At 41.0% G+C, this 22,023-nt stretch overlaps 1 protein-coding gene across 2 annotated transcripts in view; it reads right to left on the minus strand.

Annotated features, from left to right (window-relative positions):
• Positions 1 to 19,787, minus strand: part of LOC124873462 (uncharacterized protein KIAA1614-like) — a 46,364-nt gene extending 26,577 nt beyond the window's left edge. For both annotated transcript variants that reach the window (XM_047374124.1, XM_047374123.1), the window contains exons 1-2: positions 19,687 to 19,787; positions 3,502 to 4,355 (exon numbers count right to left, since the gene is read on the minus strand). In XM_047374124.1, the coding sequence (XP_047230080.1) occupies positions 3,502 to 4,355; positions 19,687 to 19,751 (919 nt within the window). In that variant the 5' untranslated portion in view covers positions 19,752 to 19,787. The remainder of the gene's footprint in view (positions 1 to 3,501; positions 4,356 to 19,686) is intronic.
• Positions 19,788 to 22,023: the final 2,236 nt, after the last annotated feature.

Genomic DNA, 22,023 nt, shown 5'->3' on the forward strand with positions numbered 1-22,023 from the left:
GAATTTTGGGTTTTCATGAGCTGTATGCCAAAATCATCCGTATTAAGACAATAAAAGACCTGAAATATTTCAGTTAGTGTGCAATGAATCTAAAATATATGAATGTTAAATTTTCATCATGACATTATGGAAAATAATGAACTTTATCACAATATGCTAATATTTTGAGAAGGACCTGTACATCTTGAACTTGTGTGATAACGCAGGCAAAATCCATTTTTATTAGGCATGGTATACCACACAGTTGTTATTATAGTTATAAGTGACAATGGACCACGTTTTAGAAGCAAAGAGTGGAAAACGTTTGTAGATCACTATAGCTTTGAACATGTGACATCCAGCTCACTGTATCTTCAGTCAAATGGAAAGCTAAGAAAGGAGTGCACATTCTTAAACTAAAGAAAGCTGCTGATAGTGGTTTGGATCCTTATCGTGCTCTACTCAACTATGAAGCATCCCCACTGGAATGTGGACTATCACCAGGTTAACTATTGATGAACAGAAAACTGAGAGCCACACTGCCTTGTTTTACAAGGGAGAAGAGGATTTCAAAACTACAGTGAAGGTTAAGATTGCAGAAGATTAAACAAAAGCGTATTTATGATGAAACAGCTAAACAGCTTCCTCCACTTTCCAGCCGTGACACTGTTAGAATTGAAGATCCTGACGGGTGGAAAACCAAAGCTACTGTTCTTCAAGAGGTTGCATCTCGATCTTTTGCAGTGAGGACTGAAGAAGGACAAATCATTAGATGCAATCGATGCAGTCTACTAAAAATACAACAAACGACTAAAGGGACTAATGAAGTTGACAAGTTTGAATTAACTTCTCCATCTTCTTCAAACATCAACACAGAAATGAAAGATGAACCTGTGTTAAGAAGATTTACCAGAGAAATCAGAAAACCTCAGAAGTTAAATCTGTGACTGTGAAAAAAACAAACAAAAAAAGTATGTATTGTTGTTTAAAGACCATGAAAATGTTGTATGAGATGTTTTTATATAATTACCTAAAGGAAAGGGGGATGTTGTGATATGTGCAACTAAGCCACTAGGTGTCAGCATTGTTCTTTGTAAAGTAATGGGGATGGGTATCTAAGAACAGGAAGGAGAGTTAGCGAGAGGTGTGTGTAAATGATTTTACACGCTGAAGCTATTAAAAGGCACACTAACTAAAAGAAGAGGTTCGTCTATCTTTGGAGAACAAACACCAGTTCCATGTAGACCTAGATTTATTTTCTTTGATTTTGACCCTTAGTCAGGAGAGAGTTTCTGCCATTTTACATCAGTTCTTTTGACTTAAGTACATATTTTTTTGTTGTTGTTTAAATCATTCATTAAAATGTACACAAAAAAGCAGCATGTGTAGAAAGACATCGCCAGCATCATCATCATTGCAAGCATTCCAGATTTCTTGAAGTTCCCGTGCCTTTCCTCTGATTACATGCAACTCAGTCTGTGCTATCTGTCTAATCTAAGTCTAAGGTGCATCAATCTTCAACCAGGATATAGCAATCATTCTCTTGGACTGTAGGAGTACAGAGTAAATTAAAATAGACCCTTTTGATTTGTCTTGCTGTTATGGAGTAACAGTCTGTCCTGAAGGAGTCTACAGATTAATGGATCTCCATGTGAACAGCTCAACAGGTGAAGGTGTCTACAGTTGAGCTTCTACAGGTGAGCGTGTGTACAGGTGAATACGACTACCAGTGGATGGGTCTGGAGAGGAACGATTCTCCAGCTGAGAGTTCACAGAAAAACGAATCAACAGGTGAGATTATGTAAGGCTATGGGAGAAAGTCTATAAGAAAACTAGTCTACAACTGAGGGTCAACAAGCAAACAAGTTCATTCATACTTCCATCCTTTCGTCCTTTCATCCATTGTCTAACACTTGTCTGAGATTGGGTAACAGGGTAACATGGCAACATTCTCCAGCTCATTCTAAGGGATCTCAAGGCGTTTCCAGGCCAGACATATTGTCCATCCAGTAAGTTCTGTGTCTCCTCATAGTGGGACTTGCCTAAAAAACCTCCAAAAGGAGGCATCTAGATGCCCAAACCCCCCCAACTGAGTCATTTTGATGTGGAAGTGTCCCAGATGATGGAGCTCTTCATCCTATCTCTATGACTCAATCCAGCCACCCCAAGGAGGAAGCTCATTTTGGCTGAAGTCATATTCACCAGGTCACACTAACTAAACTATACATTTACACAACCTGGGGTTAGATACACTGCCCAGAGGCACATTGTCATGTGACAGGAGGACACTAAAATCAAACCCACAACTTTCAGATTGCAAGACAACTACTCTAACCACTGTGCCACAGTCACCCCTACCGTGATTCCACAATAGTTGGAATACTCTCTCCAGTTTCCTTTCTTAAATATTGGGACCACAACCTCAATCTGCCACTCCACCAGTGTTGTCACTGTCCTTCATACAGGATTGAAGAGGTGTGTCAACCATGACAGTCCCTGATGCCCAGAGCTTTTAGGCTGAATCTCAATAACTCCTAGATCCCTGCCACAGGAAGCTTTATTATTACATCAACGTCCTCTCCCCGGTCTCCAGGCTGTACCAGGAACTTTAGGCCCAGACTGAGAATATGATGGGTGATTGAAGGAGCACTTAAGGATGTGGCCACAGCTCCTGGCAGGAATCTACATCTGCATTGGAGGTCCTAAGCATGGCCTATTCTGTCCCCAACCTCCCTCAGAACCTGAACAAAATTCTCCCCGAGGTTTGAGTTGAAGGTCACTCTAATAATAAAATACTGCTCTGGTTCAGATCAGCAAGTTCTTATCGTTCTTACCAATCACACTGCTCCTGGTAACACCATAGTTGCCCACATGGGCTTCTAAGTAAGTAAAATTAAGTAAGTTCAATGTTATTTTTATAGCAGCTTTCACAGACATACACATCACAAAGTGCTTCACAAGGACAAAGCAGTTAAAACACAAAACACATTAAGGTAAGTCCTCTAGGAGCACCACTGAATTCCCAGATGGAACACCTTCCAGGGCACTGTCCAGAGACTCCAAGAAAGCCAAGTAATCTGAACTGCTGTTCGGGCCCCTCCTCTGAGGCCCATTTGCCATAGAACGCCCTACCAGGAGCTGGGTCTGAGGTCAACATCGCCCTCTACACAAACTCCACCACCAAGTTGAAATGGTCCTTCAACGGACTAGGGGAAAAGAGTCTACTGTTTCAATTCTCTGAGTGAGTGAGTCGACAGCTGAGAATCCACAAGAGAACAAGTCTACAGGGGGGAGTCTACAAGTGAATGGGTCTTCAGGTGACATTCTAGGGTGAATAAGCGTACAGTTGATCAAGCCTACCGGTGAATGAGATGACAGCTTAATGACTGTCCAGGTAAAAAAGTCTTCAGATGAACTGGTGGACAGGTGAGACCCAACAGGTAAAGGAATCTACATGGGAATTAGTTGACACACGAACGACTTGACAGGTATGCTGTTGAATCACCAGGATGATGTGCTCACCTGAGGAAGAGCAGGGCCTCCTCTTCCATAGTTCTGACCTAGATTGAGGTTCTCGATAATGCTCAGTGACTGAGGGGTTCTGCTGCTCTTCCTGGTTCTGGTTTACATCCTTTCCAGTCATAGTGTTGTTAAGCTGTCCATTCTCTGACATCATCAGTGATGTCACAGTGAGGGGGGTTTCAGAACAGGGACATTTATGGGTATGCTGCTGGGTAGTAGATGGCTGAGGGAATGACCCCAATGGGTAAGTGGGGTAAGGGTTAATAGGTATTTTGGGAGTGGGTGGGGCTTGTGAAGTGGTAAGCTGGTTTCCATTTATTCCTGTCATATTGGATCTCCCTTGCTTGCTTACATCCCAACCCTCTCCTTCACTTGAGTCAGCAGGTGTGGTACAGCCAATGTAGGATTCTTTAAGCAACTCTGTCCGCACGTGGAGACAGGGCTTGTAAAGGCCACTCCCCATAACCTCATTTACATTTGCATGCTGGGGGAGGCGCAGGTCCAGCTGGGCTCTGCCTCCAAACATTACCCTTCCTGATTCAATGGGATGCGCCGCCCTCATCAATGTTCTGCCTCTCTGCTGCTGATCCCCCCTGTGCCCTAATGGGATGTTAATGCACTGGTTTAGGTCCAGTTTGGACACTAGGACACCAGTCCCTGGCGGCCCAACCCCTTTTCTTTGATGATGTCGCTCCAGGTAACGAGACTCCGCCTCTGTTTCTGTCTCATCCTCAAACCGTAGACGGCGAGTTGGAGATGCTGATGACTGCCATCTGGTGGACAATTCATTCAAGTGTCCTGACAGCGAGGCCCTGCCCTCAGACGTCACTTGTTCTCTGAGACTTACCCCCGACCTGCAAGCGGACAACAGTTAGAGAGCTGAGCTGGGACACATGGCTGAGACCTGCAAGTTTGTTCATCATATAACACTGAATGATATAATGATGCAATTATTGTCATCACTGTACGACAACACAAAGGGAAGGGGAAATGTTTCCGTAAATATTTCAGTAAATCTTTAATTATTGAACCTTCAAGATGAAACAAATTCTATTTTATGTGAACTTTATTATCCTAAAAGTAAGAGGAACGACGAAACTACTTCCAAAATGAAACAGTTCACACAGACCTTAAGGAACTGCAGTGCCCTCCTCCATCAGTCCCTAGCAACGTCCTCTGGCATTTAAGGTTTTCAAAATATGTTATAAAAAGATACTAAAAACTATGAAATGTCCTGTTTTCTTTAGCACCTTTCTAGTGGGAGAGTAGTTTGCATATACTGATTCCATTGGTTAACAGTTGGTCTATGAGTGTTTTCCAAAACAGCGGTATAAATTTTTTTGTAATGAGGGGGCTTAGACCAAATAGAAACAGCTAGCATTAGTAGTAGACAGAGATTTTTCTAATGACATATCTTCTTTCCAGGCCCTAAGCCTGTCATAAGACCCTTCAGAAACATGTGACACCATAAAATTGATATGATACTGTTTTCCAACCAGCTTTTGTAAGCATTCTTTCCACAATAGATTGGACAGGTTTTTTCAGCACATTGTTTTTGTAAGGATTATTATTATTGATTAATTAATACTTATAAAAAATTATAATTAAAAATCATAATTCAGAAAAATAATTTTTTTAACCAAAAATCATTACTTACAAATAGAAGTCAGAGATGTCCACTGGTGTTGTGATTATGGGCTCCAAGCACTTAATAATTACAATTAGTTAATTATCATTAATAATTGATCATTATTAACCAAAACCACACTAAATGTCACTGTTTAATCAGCTACTCCACCAATCGATGGGGGAACTTTGACATCATTTTGACAAATAAATCACTCTTGCGCCACATAAACACAAATGCTTCTCTTTATATATGTGAACATTTATTGAAACCATATAGCAATACAATTACTATTCTGGTCCAAAAATATTCAACTAGCTAAATATACACTATTATAGTAGAGTAAAAATTATAATAAAAGAAAATATAAGTGCATTGAGTGTCTATGAAGATCAAACCAGCAGTTTGATGGACAAAATGTGCAATTTGGGTTAACTTGGAAAGTGGAGCGGGACCACTGTACAGGGATGCCTTCTTGGTGTGCTGATGCGTCTCGATTGTGCTGATCAGTTGCGTCCTTTAGCCACTAGCAGCTGATTGCCCCAAATCTTGAACAAAGGGTCATAAAACTCTGAGGCAAGAACTCTGTGGAAAACCTCCAGTAATAAAACTGGAACAAAGGAGTGGTCAGGCCACGAGGCCCAGACTGTAGCTGCTTTGAATGGAAAACTTTAAAAGTCCAACTTCTTACTCCTGGCTGATTTAGGGTCAGCTGGACAAAACATGCACCTTGCCGATCGCATCTGTGCTGCGATTCAGCAACACTCGCACAGCAAATCAAAACTGCTCAGCGTAAAACTGTTATGATTTGTCTGTGTTTTTGGGTTCTTCTTCTTCTTCTTCTTATTATTATTATTGATAGGTTTTGAATCATGCTACTGTTTATTATTTTCCAGGTCATGCTTTATTTTTTGTCTTCTAGTACATGTTTTGTCAAGTTAGGTTTTTTTGGATCTGGTTATGCTTTAGTTTCATGGTGTACTAGTTGTGTTTCAATTAGTTTGTATTCAAGAGTCTGTGATTTGCTCCAGCCACGTTTTGTTCTCTCCTGTCTGTCAATTAACTTTATTTGGTGCACCTGCACCTAACATTCAGTCTCCTCGTTTCACCTGGTTCTTGCTCCATATATACAACTCTGTTCTGTTCATTCCTGGCGGAAACATTTTGGATCATTCATTCATACTGTTCATGTCTTGTCCTTTTGCTCATGCCAAGCCTGTCTTGCCAGCCTGCCCATGTCTGTTTTTGCCATCACCCTCTGAAGTAAGTTTTTTGTTCATTAAATCAGTTCACCTACCGTCATGCTGCCTGTTCGGCTACATTCCGGGGTCCTCCGCCATACCAAGCTTGACAAAAACACTTCAATCAGTATTGCATGCAACAAGTTGATACCTTGGATTAACTACTCTAGATCACCTTAACTATGCCTCATCCTGCCCAGACCTCTAAATACACCTATCCAATTTATATAAAAAGAACAAAATTACTTTGACGTTGATTTCTTCTCTTCATGGGTTGAGGGCCGAAGAAAAAGGGAGGCGGGGGAGAGCTGCAGAGTGTCAAGCGTCCGTGATCAGCTTCTCACCCGTCCAAAATGGGGGAAACATTTGGAATTGTTGCAGTCGACTGAAAAACATGGGGGTCCTTGGAAATAAACCTCTGTAGGCTTTCACCTGCGCCTGGAGCGTCTAATGGAGTTTTGACGAAAATTCAGACTGAAAGACTCACCCTCACCACCTACTCCATTCAATGACTCCTCCATGCGTCTCCCTCCATCCAATCAGCGTCAAGTCCGCATGCCTCTTTAGCCAATCACCTCTGACGCTTCGCCTTTAACAACCGCAAGTCATGGATCCCTCCAGCTCTTCAGCCAAGCTCAACCCTCCTCCACACCACCTCCACCATCTTCCATCCAATCTCCTCCCGGTCTCCTCACCTCCTCTAGCCTTTACCCCACCACCAGTCGAATCCCAGAGGGGAAGACATCTCTAATCCTAAGCCTAAAATGTTTATTCAAGCTCAAGATATTCTTAGTATTCTTGTCTTCCTCTGGGATCTGAGCGCCAAAGAAATAATCATTTGCCACTAAACTTCTCTAATCGCCATCTTCGTGTTTCTTATTGTGAGTCTTTCAGGTTGAAATGGTCTTCAATTGATTATGAATCTTCTGATCTTCTTGTGTCAGGAAAATTTCCAGCTGTCAAGCTCTTCCAGGAATGGGCGTGTGGAGAAAAAGTAAAACTCGTCTGCGAGTTTCTGGCGCTCCAGATATGCGCCTCTGTTGAGCTGCGCATGTCGAATTGCGCAGCCTAGTCGGTCTGTCTGACCAAAATGGACGAACATTTTGGTGTTTCTTTATGAAGCTTTTGAGTTAAAGATATTTAAAGAAAGATTTCTTATTAAGCCGGAATTTGTTTTGTAAATCCTGAAAGCTCATCAGTATATCAGACTGAGGTAGATTGTATGATAGATACATCCCTCCATACTCTTATCATGTTTTTAAGGAATGGGTTTTCAGTATGTTTTAACAGTTTAGCTATTGTGTGTGTATCAGGGGCAGAGCCAGACATTCTCGTCATCAGGGGCTTAGCCCACAAAATATTTTATCATTACGAAGATGATTTGATACACTAAAAAAGTAAGAAATCATTAAACTGTTGGTGTGGTCACAAAATCAATTCAATATTTGCCTTTACATATCTTAAAGTTTAACCAGCTGTTCTTTAATAATCGTGATAGTATATACCAAGAGTTTATATGTCCTCATCTGAATGATGAAATTGACAACCACTAATGTTAAAATTCAGTCTTGGTGTCACCCATCTTACTAAGACTTATAGCACTAAGATTTATAGCACATGTATTCATTATTTACAACTCAATACTGTTAGGGAAATAATTAATCGTCTGAGTGGATATAGGTAAGGAGTGAGCCTGAGTCTGGATGTCTTATGCAGGAGAGGTTTATTACCATAGTTGCTGGACCCAGCGACACAAAAACAAGATGTTGTGTATGTACATTAAAACTAGTTTAGAAAAAGAGGAAGAAGTGAGAGAAGCAGGGGTTTTATTTAAACAGAGATACAAGCATTTGAAAATCAGAGGGGGTAAAAATGACCCCCTTTGTGGATTCAGTGTTAAGGATATTTATCAGGTGTAGCCCATCAATGCACTTTTTCACAAACCAATGCTCATCTAGCCAAGAACGTAATAAAACTCAGTGGCACCACATTATCACATTCTATCAGTAAACGTGTTCATCCCTCACTGCATAACAACATAACGTAATATCTGGATGCTAGCAGGGAGCAGAGTTAGCATTTCATTTGTACAGGTTTGTGTTGTTTATGAGATATAAGTTTTAATTTCAGACAATCATATGACTTTACCTGTGTCTGTTGAAATGGATTTCACCAGCTGCAGGCTGTAATTAGGCATTGTTTTTAGTTTCACATTGGTTTCATTTGGTCCTGTACATCCTTATTCACCGTTTCAGTCAGCAAGAAAGTGAAGGCAGATGTTACCAACACAGGAAGGAAGACAAGAAAGTTTTTTATTTCTCTCTGTGCAACAGTGAAATTATGATGATGTTGTTTATGTCTATTTTATGGAGCCCCTTGGAGTACGTTTCCTGGACAATGTCTTGTACACATGCAGCTGATTATGACTCCAGTTGTGACAGATAAACTTGTCCAGTCCAATATCTGCAATGCTTCCACTGTGAGGTGTGCTATATTTTAGTACTTGCAAAGATACGATAGGATCTTTGTCCCCTAATTCCAAATCATTTCTCTATTGTTTGACTTTCCACAGTGTGGTTAAATTAGTTAGGTGGTTTGGCTCGGGATCTCCAACGACCATCAGATCTGATGCCTTTGCTGACCTCCACACTGTTGTTTCCATCCTGCCATCACACAGCCCTTATGCAGGTTTCCAGACAGTAACAACTTGGAATGACCGGTGGAGATATCCAGTCTTCTGTTAGACTTTTCTTAAAGTTACCTGTGTCTCTTTACAGGAACATATGAAGAAAATATGTAACATGCTTATTAAATGATTTATTAGACGTTTTATTGCTGCATGCACGCAGAATCAACACAACAACCACCGACCACACTGCTCAGTCCAGTTAAAACCGCTTCAGGCTGAAACATAAATTTACTGATACACTGAGGGTTGTGCTCGGTCTCATGTAACAAGGTGGAGCCTAGAGTAGATAGTGATGTATGTTCTTTGTTTCGGTGTGTTCCACCTTCATCCACGAGAGGAGTAGGATGGGGCCCTTGTACCATAGTTGTACTATTTTTCTGCTTTTTTATATAAAGTATTTAAAATGTATTTACAGAGTTGTAGTATATCATTTAAAATTTAAAGGGTAAATGGAATCTCTTTGCCTGGAATATAAGGACCTGAGTGACCAAAGCGGAACGGTTGCACTTCAATGGAACATTGGCTCTTTGGAACACAAATGTAAATGTGTTTTGACCTTCTTCCAAATCTGATCAGTTATGACATGAGTCCAAGTGCCAGGTTTCAAAATTGTGTGTTCCCTTTTCCCAGTTGAGAAAGCTTGTTGTTGTATTCTACTTTTTCAGGAATAAATTTAAATTTAAAGGGAACTTTTTTGGAAGAAATGTCTAACTCTGTGTCAACACTACTTTCAGAATCACTTTCCTGATCCCTAATTTCCAAAGATGACCAGATGCCTGGTGTCTGTTTAATTTCACAAAGGTATACAGGGCCTTTGCAGACATCTTGTGTTCCTGTTCCTGACTCAGATCTGTCCAGACAGTGGCAGCTGGCAGGGCTATTTTGGCATTTTGGAGTATGGCCTTTTTCAAGAGTGCTGCAAAAAGGTAATTCCTGTCTACCGATGGCTGTCAGGGCATATAATTAAAGAATAAAGAAAGCAAAAGCTATGATTAGCATTGATCAAAAGATAAAGTTTGGTCTACATAATCTGTCTGGAGCCACAAAACATATTAATCTACAGCAATATCTGGACACTTCCTACTTACAACCTTTAAATCACAACCCAAAAACCATCTGTTCTCACTTTCATTTCTTAGGCATTTCTAATAGTTAGTGGTTCAGATATATTTCTATTAATTATTATTTCAGCTAAGGGATTTTGTACAATATTCTGACCCATTTCACACAATTGTTTCTGCCATTAATTCTTTCCAGAACCTGAAAGAGATATGGCACGCAACCTTTTCAAAGGTGTAGTAGTCCTTAAAGACAACATTAATTTCCTCTGAATCCAGCAGTTTGTCCATTTGCTACCATGGATATGATTTGTAATTTAAATTCTAATCGCTTTATCTGCCGCCCCAGCCTTGTCACCCTGTTTGTCAAATGTTTGATTGAGTCGCAGGAGACTTGACGCAGCTCTAGAAGCAGAATATTATCATATTCTGCACTCAAAATCAAAATCATACTTTAGCCTTGAATACTTTTAACTGTGTTCTATTTTGTAATATTGACCTAATTTCTTAAGTCTTAGATTTAAAACCTGTATAACTAATACATGTATACCCTCCAACAAAAGCCTTCAATGCCTCCCAAATTATACATGCTGTTGTTTGTGTAGTATTAAACTGAAAAAACAATCCATCAATTTTTAATTCCTAAAATTCCACCAAGTCTTCATCTTATAGCTATTTTGCTGAAACTGCCATCTTTTTAGCTTATTATTGCTATAAAAACCAAACAGCAGGGGGCATGATCTGAAATCACATTATTCTCTTAAGAGCCGTCATGAATTATGAAATGTATCTCTGTAGACACTAAAAAGAAACCTATTCAAGAATGGGTTTGATCGGTACTTTATTAGCAAGAGTGGGTTTTATTGCCTGTGTTCCTCTCTGTCCATATATCTACCAACTTCAGATTACTCCTAAATCTATGAATTGTAGCTCTGCAGCTATTATGTGATATCCCTGTGCTACACCCTGGTGTAATCTATTGTTCTGGCCTTACCCCCTCCAACTGTTCAGCTGATAACTTCAGATAACTGACAATTTCCTCCTTTTATTTAACATTTCAACTTTGTCTCTCCATAACTAATGCCTGGTTCACAAGGCAGGATTTTCAAATTGTCGGGTGATTTTCAAAACCTGAGAGACCCACACTTGACAATACAAAATCGTAGATATAATAGGTTTGGTCCTACAGTATGTGATGTCCAGCAACACCGCAAGCACAACGCACCCACAGATTTCACTCACAAACATTCAGATTTCAGATGGGAAATCTTGTAAAACCTCCTGAGATCAAACGTGACGGTAGGAAATCGGGTCAAAACAATCCAACATGTTGAATATCCCTGATTCTGATGTCCTGATGTCCTTCTGAGCAGACTAGAACCCTCTTAACACACCACACAGAGCAGTAATATCTCATAAGATTATCTTAAGGGCCAAGATTACCATGTATACCCTCTCTTCTTATATCATCAGAACTTTGATTCCAGATCCTTCTTCTACCCAAGATGAGCTTGTGTCTCATAATAATTGTTCAAGTCATTTTTTGAACTATCTTGCTCCTATAAAAACTCTTACCTTCTCCAATTCTGCCCCCTGGTTTACCCCTGAGCTCTGGTCAATGAAGGCTAAATGTTGTCAACTTAAACAACTCCAAAAGAAAACTGGACAAAAAATTTATGAAGAAATGTACAAAACTCACATAGTACTGTATAAGTGTTCAATAGCATTTTCTAACCACTGGATGCATTAGTCTTATAGTTCCCACCCATTCTCTGTCACAACCGGTTTGCCCCGGGTTCTGTCCTAGGACCCTTACTTTTTATCATCTACCTTCTTCCCCTCGGCAATATCTTCTGAAATTTAACATCCATTTCCACTGTTATGTTGATGAAACCCAGCCCTGTCTTTCTTGTATGCCAAATGTCACACTCCCACCCTCTTCCCTAATCTCCTGCTTATCTGAAATAAAATCTTCGTTCACCTCTAACTTTCCTAAGCTCAATACTGACAAAACTGAGATCCTCCTTGTAAGAACCAAATCTGGATTATCTAAAGCTGAAAGTTTCTCCCTATCACTTGAAGGTTCTACAGTCCATCCCTCTCCTCAGGTTAAGAGTCTGGATATCATCCTCCAGAGCACTCTATCATTCACCTTTCACATCAATAACGTTAGCTGTTCTGCTTATTTTCATCTACTCAGTATCAATCGTTTTCATCCCTCCCTGTCCCCGCACTCCTCATCTATTCTTATCCATTCCATTGTCGCGGGAGGTGATTATTGCAACTCTCTTTTCTTTTGTCTTTCTCAAAAATCCATCAATAAGCTTCAAGTAGTTCAGATTCAGCTGCTCACATTATTACCCTAAACCCCTCTTTACATCACATCACCCCAGTCTTGCAGCAGCTGCACTGGCTCCCTGGTTAATACAGTGTACAGTTACAAATTCTTCTGCATCATTTAAGACTACCCCCAATCTCACTCCCCCCTACCTTTCTGATCTCCTTTACATTTCTACTCCCTCCCTGTATTTAGAAAACAAGGCACAACAAAACTCTACTTCAGAACATACATCCAACACCCCGCTCCTCCAAGACACCCCAAAGTGGCTCAATAATATTTAGATCTGGTGACTGTGCAGGCCATGGGAGATGTTCAACTTCACTTTCATGTTCATCAAACCAATCTTTCACCAGTCTTGCTGTGTGTATTGGTGCATTGTCATCCTGATACACGGCACCGCCTTCAGGATACAATGTTTGAACCATTGGATGCACATGGTCCTCAAGAATGGTTCGGTAGTCCTTGGCAGTGACGCGCCCATCTAGCACAAGTATTGGGCCAAGGGAATGCCATGATATGGCAGCCCAAACCATCACTGATCCACCCCCATGCTTCACTCTGGGCATGCAACAGTCTGGGTGGTACGCTTCTTTGGGGCTTCTCCACACCGTAACTCTCCCAGATGTGGGGAAAACAGTAAAGGTGGACTCATCAGAGAACAATACATGTTTCACATTGTCCACAGCCCAAGATTTGCGCTCCTTGCACCATTGAAACCAACGTTTGGCATTGGCATGAGTGACCAAAGGTTTGGCTATAGCAGCCCGGCCGTGTATATTGACCCTGTGGAGCTCCCGACGGACAGTTCTGGTGGAAACAGGAGAGTTGAGGTGCACATTTAATTCTGCCGTGATTTGGGCAGCCGTGGTTTTATGTTTTTTGGATACAATCCGGGTTAGCACCCGAACATCCCTTTCAGACAGCTTCCTCTTGTGTCCACAGTTAATCCTGTTGGATGTGGTTCATCCTTCTTGGTGGTATGCTGACATTACCCTGGATACCGTGGCTCTTGATACATCACAAAGACTTGCTGTCTTGGTCACAGATGCACCAGCAAGACATGCACCAACAATTTGTCCTCTTTTGAACTCTGGTATGTCACCCATAATGTTTTGTGCATTTCAATATTTTGAGCAAAACTGTGCTCTTACCCTGGTAATTGAACCTTCCCACTCTGCTCTTACAGGTGCAATGTGCAATCAATGAAGACTGGCTACCAGGCTGGTCCAATTTAGCCATGAAACCTCCCACACTAAAATGACAGGTGTTTCAGTTTCATTGTCCAACCCCTGTACTTACTTCATCCACTTATCACGCCTTACCACGCCTGTCAGGCGTATTCGTCCATTCCTGTGTTCGCTGTTGGTGAATTGTTTGGTGTGTGAAGCTCTCTCGTTTGATCTGATTTCTCTCTACTGTGATATCTCTTACTTGTTCTAATACATAAGCACGTTAAAACACATACTTTCTGTCGCTGTATTTAACATTTGGGGACACTGTGTTTTACACAGTTTTCTAGTAGTGGTAAGGGGTCGCTAGCTTAGCTTTAGCTCCACCATGGCTACCCGTTCTGCTGTTTCTCTCTTTGAGTCTCCTCCTCTCTCCTGCTCTCTGTGTCAGATGTTCAGTTACTCCTCTGCCTCCTTTAGTGATAATGGTACATGTAATAAATGTAGCATTTTTGTAGCTTTGGAGGTGAGGGTGTCGGAATTGGAGGCCCGGCTCTGTGCTGTTGAAAAACCAGCAGATAACCGAGGCCCCTTAGCCAGTGCGGAGCCACCGAGGGTAGCTCCCCGTAGCAGTCCTCCAGCAGAGCCCGCGCAGCTGGGCTCTCAGGCTGGCTGGGTGACGGTACGTAGAAAGCATAGTCCTAGATCCCAGCCCACAGGTCACCACGTTTCTAACAAATTTTACCCGCTCAGCAACACACCCGCTGAGAAGCCAACTCTGGTAATTGGCAGCTCCATAGTCAGAAACGTGGCACTAGAGACACCAGTGACCATAGTCAAATGTCTGCCAGGGGCCAGGACGGGTGACATCAAATCCTACCTAAACTGCTGGCTAAGGATCATCGTAAATACAGTAAGATTGTTATTCAAGCTGGCGGTAATGACACCCGGTTACGTCAATCGGAGGTCACCAAAGTTAGTGTTGCTTCGATGTGTAAGTTTGCCAAAACAATGTCGGACTCCGTCATTTTCTCTGGTCCCCTCCCTGATCGGACCAGTGACGACATGTTTAGCCGCATGCTGTTATTCAACCGCTGGCTGTCTAGGTGGTGTCCAGAAAACGATGTGGGCTACATTGAAAACTGGCGTACATTTTGGGGAAAACCTGGTCTGATCCGGAGAGACGGCATCCATCCCACTTTGGATGGAGTAGCTCTTCTTTCTAGGAATCTGGCCGAATTTATTAGTTCTCCAAACCTCTGACAACCCAGGATTCAGACCAGGAAGCAGGGTCGTAGTTTAACACTCCTCTCTGCAGCTTCTGTACTGCTACCCACCCATTACCCTATTAAGACAGTGTCTCGCCCACGGCCAAAATTGAATAGATTAAAAAATATATATAAAAGGAGGAAATCAGAAAAATCTAATAAATATAAACACAACTCAGACTAAAAATAAAACAATTAAATGTGGCTTACTGAACATAAGATCTCTCTCTTCAAAGACATTGCTAGTTAGTGACCTGATTTGTGACAATCAGATTGATTTATTTTGCCTCACAGAAACCTGGCTGCAGCAAGAGGATTATGTTACTATAAATGAGTCAACTCCTACTAATTATTTAAATTTTCACATTCCTCGAAATACTGGGCGAGGAGGAGGAGTAGCAACCATCTTTCAGTCTGATTTATTGATTAGTTCCAGACCAATCAATAGCTACAACTCTTTTGAATATTTAATCCTTAGTTTTCCTCATCCAAATTGCAAAGCACTAAAACCTCTTCTGTTTGTTGTTTTGTACCGTCCACCAGGTCCTTACTCTCAATTTTTAGATCAGTTTTCAGACCTTTTATCTGATTTAGTGTTAAATACAGATAAAGTTATTATAGTGGGGGATTTTAACATTCATGTAGATGCTGAAAGTGATAGCCTAAATATAGCGTTTAATGCTATCTTAGACTCAATTGGCTTTGCTCAAAACATTAACAAACCTACCCACCTTTGTCTTCATTCTCTGGACCTTGTGCTGACATATGGCATTGAGTGTAAAGATATAACAATATTTTCTCATAACCCTGTCCTGTCTGACCATTTCTTAATAACCTTTGAGTTTAATTTAACCAAGTACTCCACACCTTAAAGAAAATTTTATTATAGTAGATCATTATCAGACGATGCTGTAACAACCTTTAAAGAATCTGTTCCACTTTTAATTTCCTCATTATCACAGAAGAGCACAATGGAGGGCAATAATTATGTTTCTTCCCCTTCACAAATTGATTCTTTTGTTCATAGTGTTTCTTCATCATTGCGTGATGCGGTAATTATTCATAGGAGGCTAGCTCCTTGGTTTAATTCAGAGCTGCGTACTTTAAAGCACAATGTTAGAAAATTGGAGAGAAAATGGCGCTCTACACACCTAGAGGATTCCTACTTAATCTGGAAAAATAGCCTACTGTTGTATAAAAAGACACTTCACCAAGCTAGAACAGCTTATTTCTCATCATTAATAGAAGAGAACAAGAATAATCCTAGGTTTCTCTTTAGTACAGTTGCTAAACTTACACAGAGTCATAGCTCTGTTGAGCCATCCATTCCCTTAGCTCTCAGTAGTCATGACTTTATGGGATTCTTCTTAAATAAAATTGATTATATTAAAAATAAAATCTTTGACATACTCCTGAAGATGATTACTTCATCCTCAGCAAGTGAGACAACATTGGAAATAACTGTAGAACCTGATCTGTGTTTGGACTGTTTTGATCCTGTGAAGCTTCCTGAGTTATCAGAAATATTAGCTTCATCTAAACCTTTAACTTGTATGTTAGACCCAATCCCAACCAAATTATTTAAGGAAGTGTTCCCTCTGATTACCAGCCCCATTTTAGATATGATTAATCTATCTTTAGTAAATGGATCAGAACCACAGGCTTTTAAGGTAGCTGTAATTAAACCTTTACTTAAGAAAACTTCGCTTGATCGAGATGACTTGAAAAATTACAGACCTATATCCAATCTTCCATTATTATCTAAAATTCTTGAGAAAATAGTTGCTAATCAAATGTGGGTCATGACCGAAAGAACGAGATCCCGGATACAAGCGGCTGAAATGAGCTTCCTCTGTAGGGTGGCCGGGCACTCCCTTAGAGATAGGGTGAGGAGCTCAGCCATCTGGGAGGGGCTCGGAGTAGAACCACTGCTCCTCCACATCGAGAGGAGCCAGTTGAGGTGGCTCGGGAATCTACATCAGATGCCTCCTGAACACCTTCCTCGGGAGGTGTTCCAGACATGTCCCAACGGGAGGAGGCCCAGAAGACAGCCCAGGACACACTGGAGGGACTATGTCTCTCAGCTGGCCTGGGAACGACTTGGGCTTCCCCCAGAGGAGCTGGAGGAGGTGTCTGGGGAGAGGGACGTCTGGGCGTCTCTGCTGAGTCTGCTGCCCCCGCAACCCGGTCCCGGATAAAGTGGAAGACAACGAGTACAAGTACGATATATATCTATATATCTATATATAGATATATAGATATATATCTAAATACAGTACAGACCAAAAGTTTGGACACACCTCATTCAAAGAGTTTTCTTTATTTTCATGACTATGAATATTGTAGCTTCACGCTGAAGGCATCAAAACTATGAATTAACACATGTGGAATTATATACTGAACAAAAAAGTGTGAAACAACTGAAAATATGTCTTATATTCTAGGTTCTTCAAAGTAACCACCTTTTGCTTTAATTACTGCTCCACACACTCTTGGTATTCTGTTGATGAGCTTCAAGAGGTAGTCACCTAAAATAGTTTCCAACAGTCTTGAAGGAGTTCCCAGAGATGCTTAGCACTTGTTGACCCTTTTGCCTTCACTCTGCGGTCCAGCTCACCCCGAACCATCTGGATAGGGTTCAGGTCCGGTGACTGTGGAGGCCAGGTCATCTGGTGCAGCACCCCATCACTCTTCTTCTTGGTCAAATAGCCCTTACACAGCCTGGAGGTGTGTTTGGGGTCATTGTCCTGTTGAAACATAAATGATGGTCCAACTAAACTCAAACCGGATGGAATAGCATGCCGCTGCAAGATGCTGTGGTAGCCATGCTGGTTCAGTATGCCTTCAATTTTGAATAAATCCCCAACAGTGTCACCAGCAAAGCACCCCCACACCATCATACCTCCTCCTCCATGCTTCACGGTGGGAACCAGGCATGTAGAGTCCATCTGTTCACCTCTTCTGCGCGCGCAAAGACACGGTGGTTGGAACCAAAGATCTCAAACTTGGACTCATCAGACCAAAGCACAGATTTCCACTGGTCTAATGTCCATTCCTTGTGTTCTTTAGCCCAAACAAGTCTCTTCTGCTTGTTGCCTGTCCTCAGCAGTGGTTTCCTAGCAGCTATTTTACCATGAAGGCCTGATTCACACAGTCTCCTCCTAACAGTTGTTTTAGGACTTGGATGGGAATTGCTGTCTTTTGGACTGATTCTGTGAGCATTTTCCAAAACCATAAAGGACTGTAGCGTTTTGTTCCTGAGTACCTCAGGTATCCATTTCTCCAAAACAGCACTTACATCCTGCCTTTCAATGCCCTCTGGCAGATTCACAAGCCTTAATCTGTTTAGATGAGACCTTGATTCCAAGTCCCTAAGTTGGTCAACGATCAATTAGTTTTTAGACTGCAAGGTACCCACTTTAGTTCATAAGAAATTTACCTCTTTCTCTTCATTGGAGATATGCTCCTCTGCCTGCGACACACACTCATTACAGTTTCTTATCTCCTTTGTCATTATTTGTAGTGTCACCATCACAATCTAAAGTTTCAATGAAAACTTAATTTTTAATGTCTCCAACATGGCCAATATTTGGTTGGCCTTACTGCTTTCTGGTTTGTTCTTGCTGTCATGTATAGCCGTGTTTTCTTTAGCTTTGAACACACGGGGATGTAGTCAGACAACTTTGTTTGCTTTTCCTTTTTTATGCTTTGATTCAGTTGGGTATTGTACCTTAAGTTGTCTTTTTTCAATAAATTGTTTTTGAACAGGAGCCTATATTTCCCAAATTTCAACAACAGGTAATGTCAGGTAAGGTTATCTTATTTCACTTGAAACCTTGGTATTGACCTTCAATTTAATATATAGTTATGATTATTTGCCTTCTGTGTCACAATCTGTCTTTTAGTTTTTAAGTTTTGGTTCTTTGTTGGTTTCTCTGCACCTTCCTGTTGGTGTTTGTCAAGTTACTGTTCATATTGGATTAGGTTCATGATTTATTCTTGTTTTTAGGTTACTTTCTGGATTCCTGTGTTATTTTAAGTTTGTATTTCCTTATAGATCTGGTTCATTCCATTGTTTACTTATTTCTTGTTCTGGTAGATTCCCTGATCATTCTGTGTTAATGAGCCACCCTCCTTCAGTTGTCTGCCACCAGCTACTTCAGATTTTTCTTCTGATTGGCCCATTCTCCATCATGCCCCTATATTTATACTCTCTGGTTTTCATTGTTCTCCACCGGATCCCCTGCTGCCATCCCTAGTTCCATGCCTCTGTGTTCTAACCTGTTACACTGCCTGTGTTCCATGCTGTAAGTTTAATTTCTGTTATGATTAAATCCTTTCTACTTACCATGCGGCTCCTGTCCTCTTGCTTGTGCTTTGGTCCTGTGCCACCACCTCACCTCATCCTCTGAAATTCTGGGTTTGTTTATACTAAACAAACCCAGATTCCTGAGGCAAAGATGGAACGGTGTGGATAATATTTATACTCTCTTCCATTCTCAGTACACTAGATTGTTCTGTACTGTGATTACCATCTTTAACCAAATCATCAATGCTTTTCTTTTTGCCCACATGTCCTATCTTGGCATTTCAGGCATACAATATTGAGAAGCTGGTGGCTAACATGTGCCAGGGCAGTTCTTAACTTGATAAAGTCAAGACAGGATCCAGCATCAAGGTAGACAGGCCACATTGATGTAATAGTAAGCCTGTGTTTGTTTTACCTTCAACCATTTCAATTATTTGTGTGTCAGTGTGTGGGTTGATATGTTTGTGTGTGTGTGATACTCACAATGAATGTGTTTCGGGGGTCAGCAGGTTGTGGTCTCCTCTCAAAGGAAAACAAAGACGCTTCATGCGAACTTCTTCCTCACACAATAACCAAGCAAAGACTCAGCAGACACACACACAAACACACACACACCCACAGCGTGGGTGGGGGATGGGAGAAGATAACATTAGCAGCTCTGATTGGTCAGAAAAACAGGAACCAGGATTAAACAGAGCAGCTTGTCAGGATTAATTAACTTGATGAGACCACAGAGTGTTTACCTCAGCATGTGTGTGTGTGTGAGTGTGTGTATGTGCGGGTGTGTGTTGATAATCACAGACAACTGACGCTTCCTGATTCCTGGTATTTTCATATCCAGCAATATCTCCATTCAACAGTTTGATTTAGAGAACTGAACCATGTTTCTTCCCCTGATCTGATGTGTCTAAACCCCTGACTTTGGTTTTTGATGAGATGAAGTTTGGTCGAAGCTGACCTGCAGGAAGTGATGACTTGTTCTGTAGGTCCCCAGTTCATGAATCAGTTTTAATAGGTCACTCTTATTGCGCATCATTTCCAATCTACCTGCAGAGCTTTACTAAGGTATGCTTACCTTGTTTATTTTTTGATTTTGTTCCAGCCCAGCTGCAAACTTCGATATAGTTTATTAGGATGGACACAAAGTAATTCCATTCAATTTATATAGCGATAATTCACAACAAATGTCTCAAGATCCAGTCTCTACACATAACTATGTAGTCAATTTAATCCAATTATGCAGACAGATTCAAAGTCAGTTACATCCATTCCAGTTGGTCCTAGTTATCAAACAGTGCAGTCAAGTTCAGTTTAATATTCACACTGGTAAATGTTTATATTTAAGGAAACCCTGCAGAATGTATTAAGTCATTGACTTGCAGCATTCATTCCTAGTAGAGCAACACTGTAAAGTGGAAATAAGTTATTTTACATAAAAAAATCTGAAAAGTGCGGTGTGCATTTGGATTCCAGAGCCACCGAAGACGGCTGTGGCTTCAAGCTATCAAGCAGGTGGATTGGACACTAAAAAATGCTCCTGCGGTGCCCAATTTATATCAGCTAAGATTATATGTCTACGCTATGACTTTACTAGAAACCCTGGTTTTCATTGACCCACAATTTAATATATATGTCATGATTGGAGCAGGTTTTGCTGGACCAAAGAGCAGACAAGAGTTCAGGAGCCGTATGGTGTGTTGAATATTTAATAATGAATAATGGTAACTTATAGGCAAGGTCATAGAACACAGGCAGCGAATCAGACATAGAGCAGGGAGTAGTTGGGTAGCAAACAAGAGAAACCAGCGGAGAACAATGAAAAGCATAGAGTAAAAATACTGTGGTAGGGTGGAGAATGGGGCTATAAATACTGGGAGCTAATCCCCCTGAGTCAATAATGTGTATTTGTGGCTGCATGTCGAGGATGTACTATCAGCTTTGAATAACTACAGACTGAACTTTTGTCTATTCTTCTTTGTAAAACAGCACAAATTCAGTCAAATTAATTGGATGGAGAATACGTGAGAACATCAGTTTCCAAGTGTGTGGACGTTGAATGGACCATTCTTATTTTGATTTTTTTTATGCCTATCCTGCAGAGTAGCACTCAGAATTGTTGACTGAGTGCCAAGAAGATTTACTTTCACAAGTGGAGCATTACCGCTAACACTAAAATGCTCCGATATATATATATATAGATATATATAAATATATAGCGGACGGTAGTGTTATGATTTGGGGTTGTTTGGTTTTTGATTTCTGGGTTCTTGTTGGTCTTATTCACAGTTCAGGTCTTGAATCATGCTTCTGTTTATTATTTTCCTGTTTATGCTTTTGTTTCATGTTTTTCTAGTTATATTTCTATTAGTTTGTTTCCTTGGATTTGCGTTCTGTTCAAGCCATGTTTTGCTCCTGTCACATTGTGTTCTCTGTCTATTAAGTTTATTCGGTTCACCTGTCCAAATTAATCTGTCTCCTTGCTCCACCTGATTTTCACGCCATATACCTGATCTGTTAGTCGTCGCGGAAACATCTTTTCAAATCATGCTCAAGTCTTGCGTTTTCATCATGCCAAGCCTGTCTTGCCAACCTGCCCATGTCTGTTTTTGCGGTCACCATCTGTGAGTGAGTTTTTGTTTTTTATTAAATTGTTTTTCACCTACCGTCAAGGACTGTCATATGATTTTATAATATATTTTAAGGTACTCGTACTCGTCGTCTTCCGCTTTATCCGGGACCGGGTCGCGGGGGCAACAGACTCAGCAGAGACGCCCAGACGTCCCTCTCTCCAGACACCTCCTCCAGCTCCTCCAAGGGGAG

The sequence above is a fragment of the Girardinichthys multiradiatus genome, chromosome 9 (assembly GCF_021462225.1).
Source record: "Girardinichthys multiradiatus isolate DD_20200921_A chromosome 9, DD_fGirMul_XY1, whole genome shotgun sequence".
In the NCBI taxonomy this organism is placed as follows: domain Eukaryota; kingdom Metazoa; phylum Chordata; class Actinopteri; order Cyprinodontiformes; family Goodeidae; genus Girardinichthys; species Girardinichthys multiradiatus.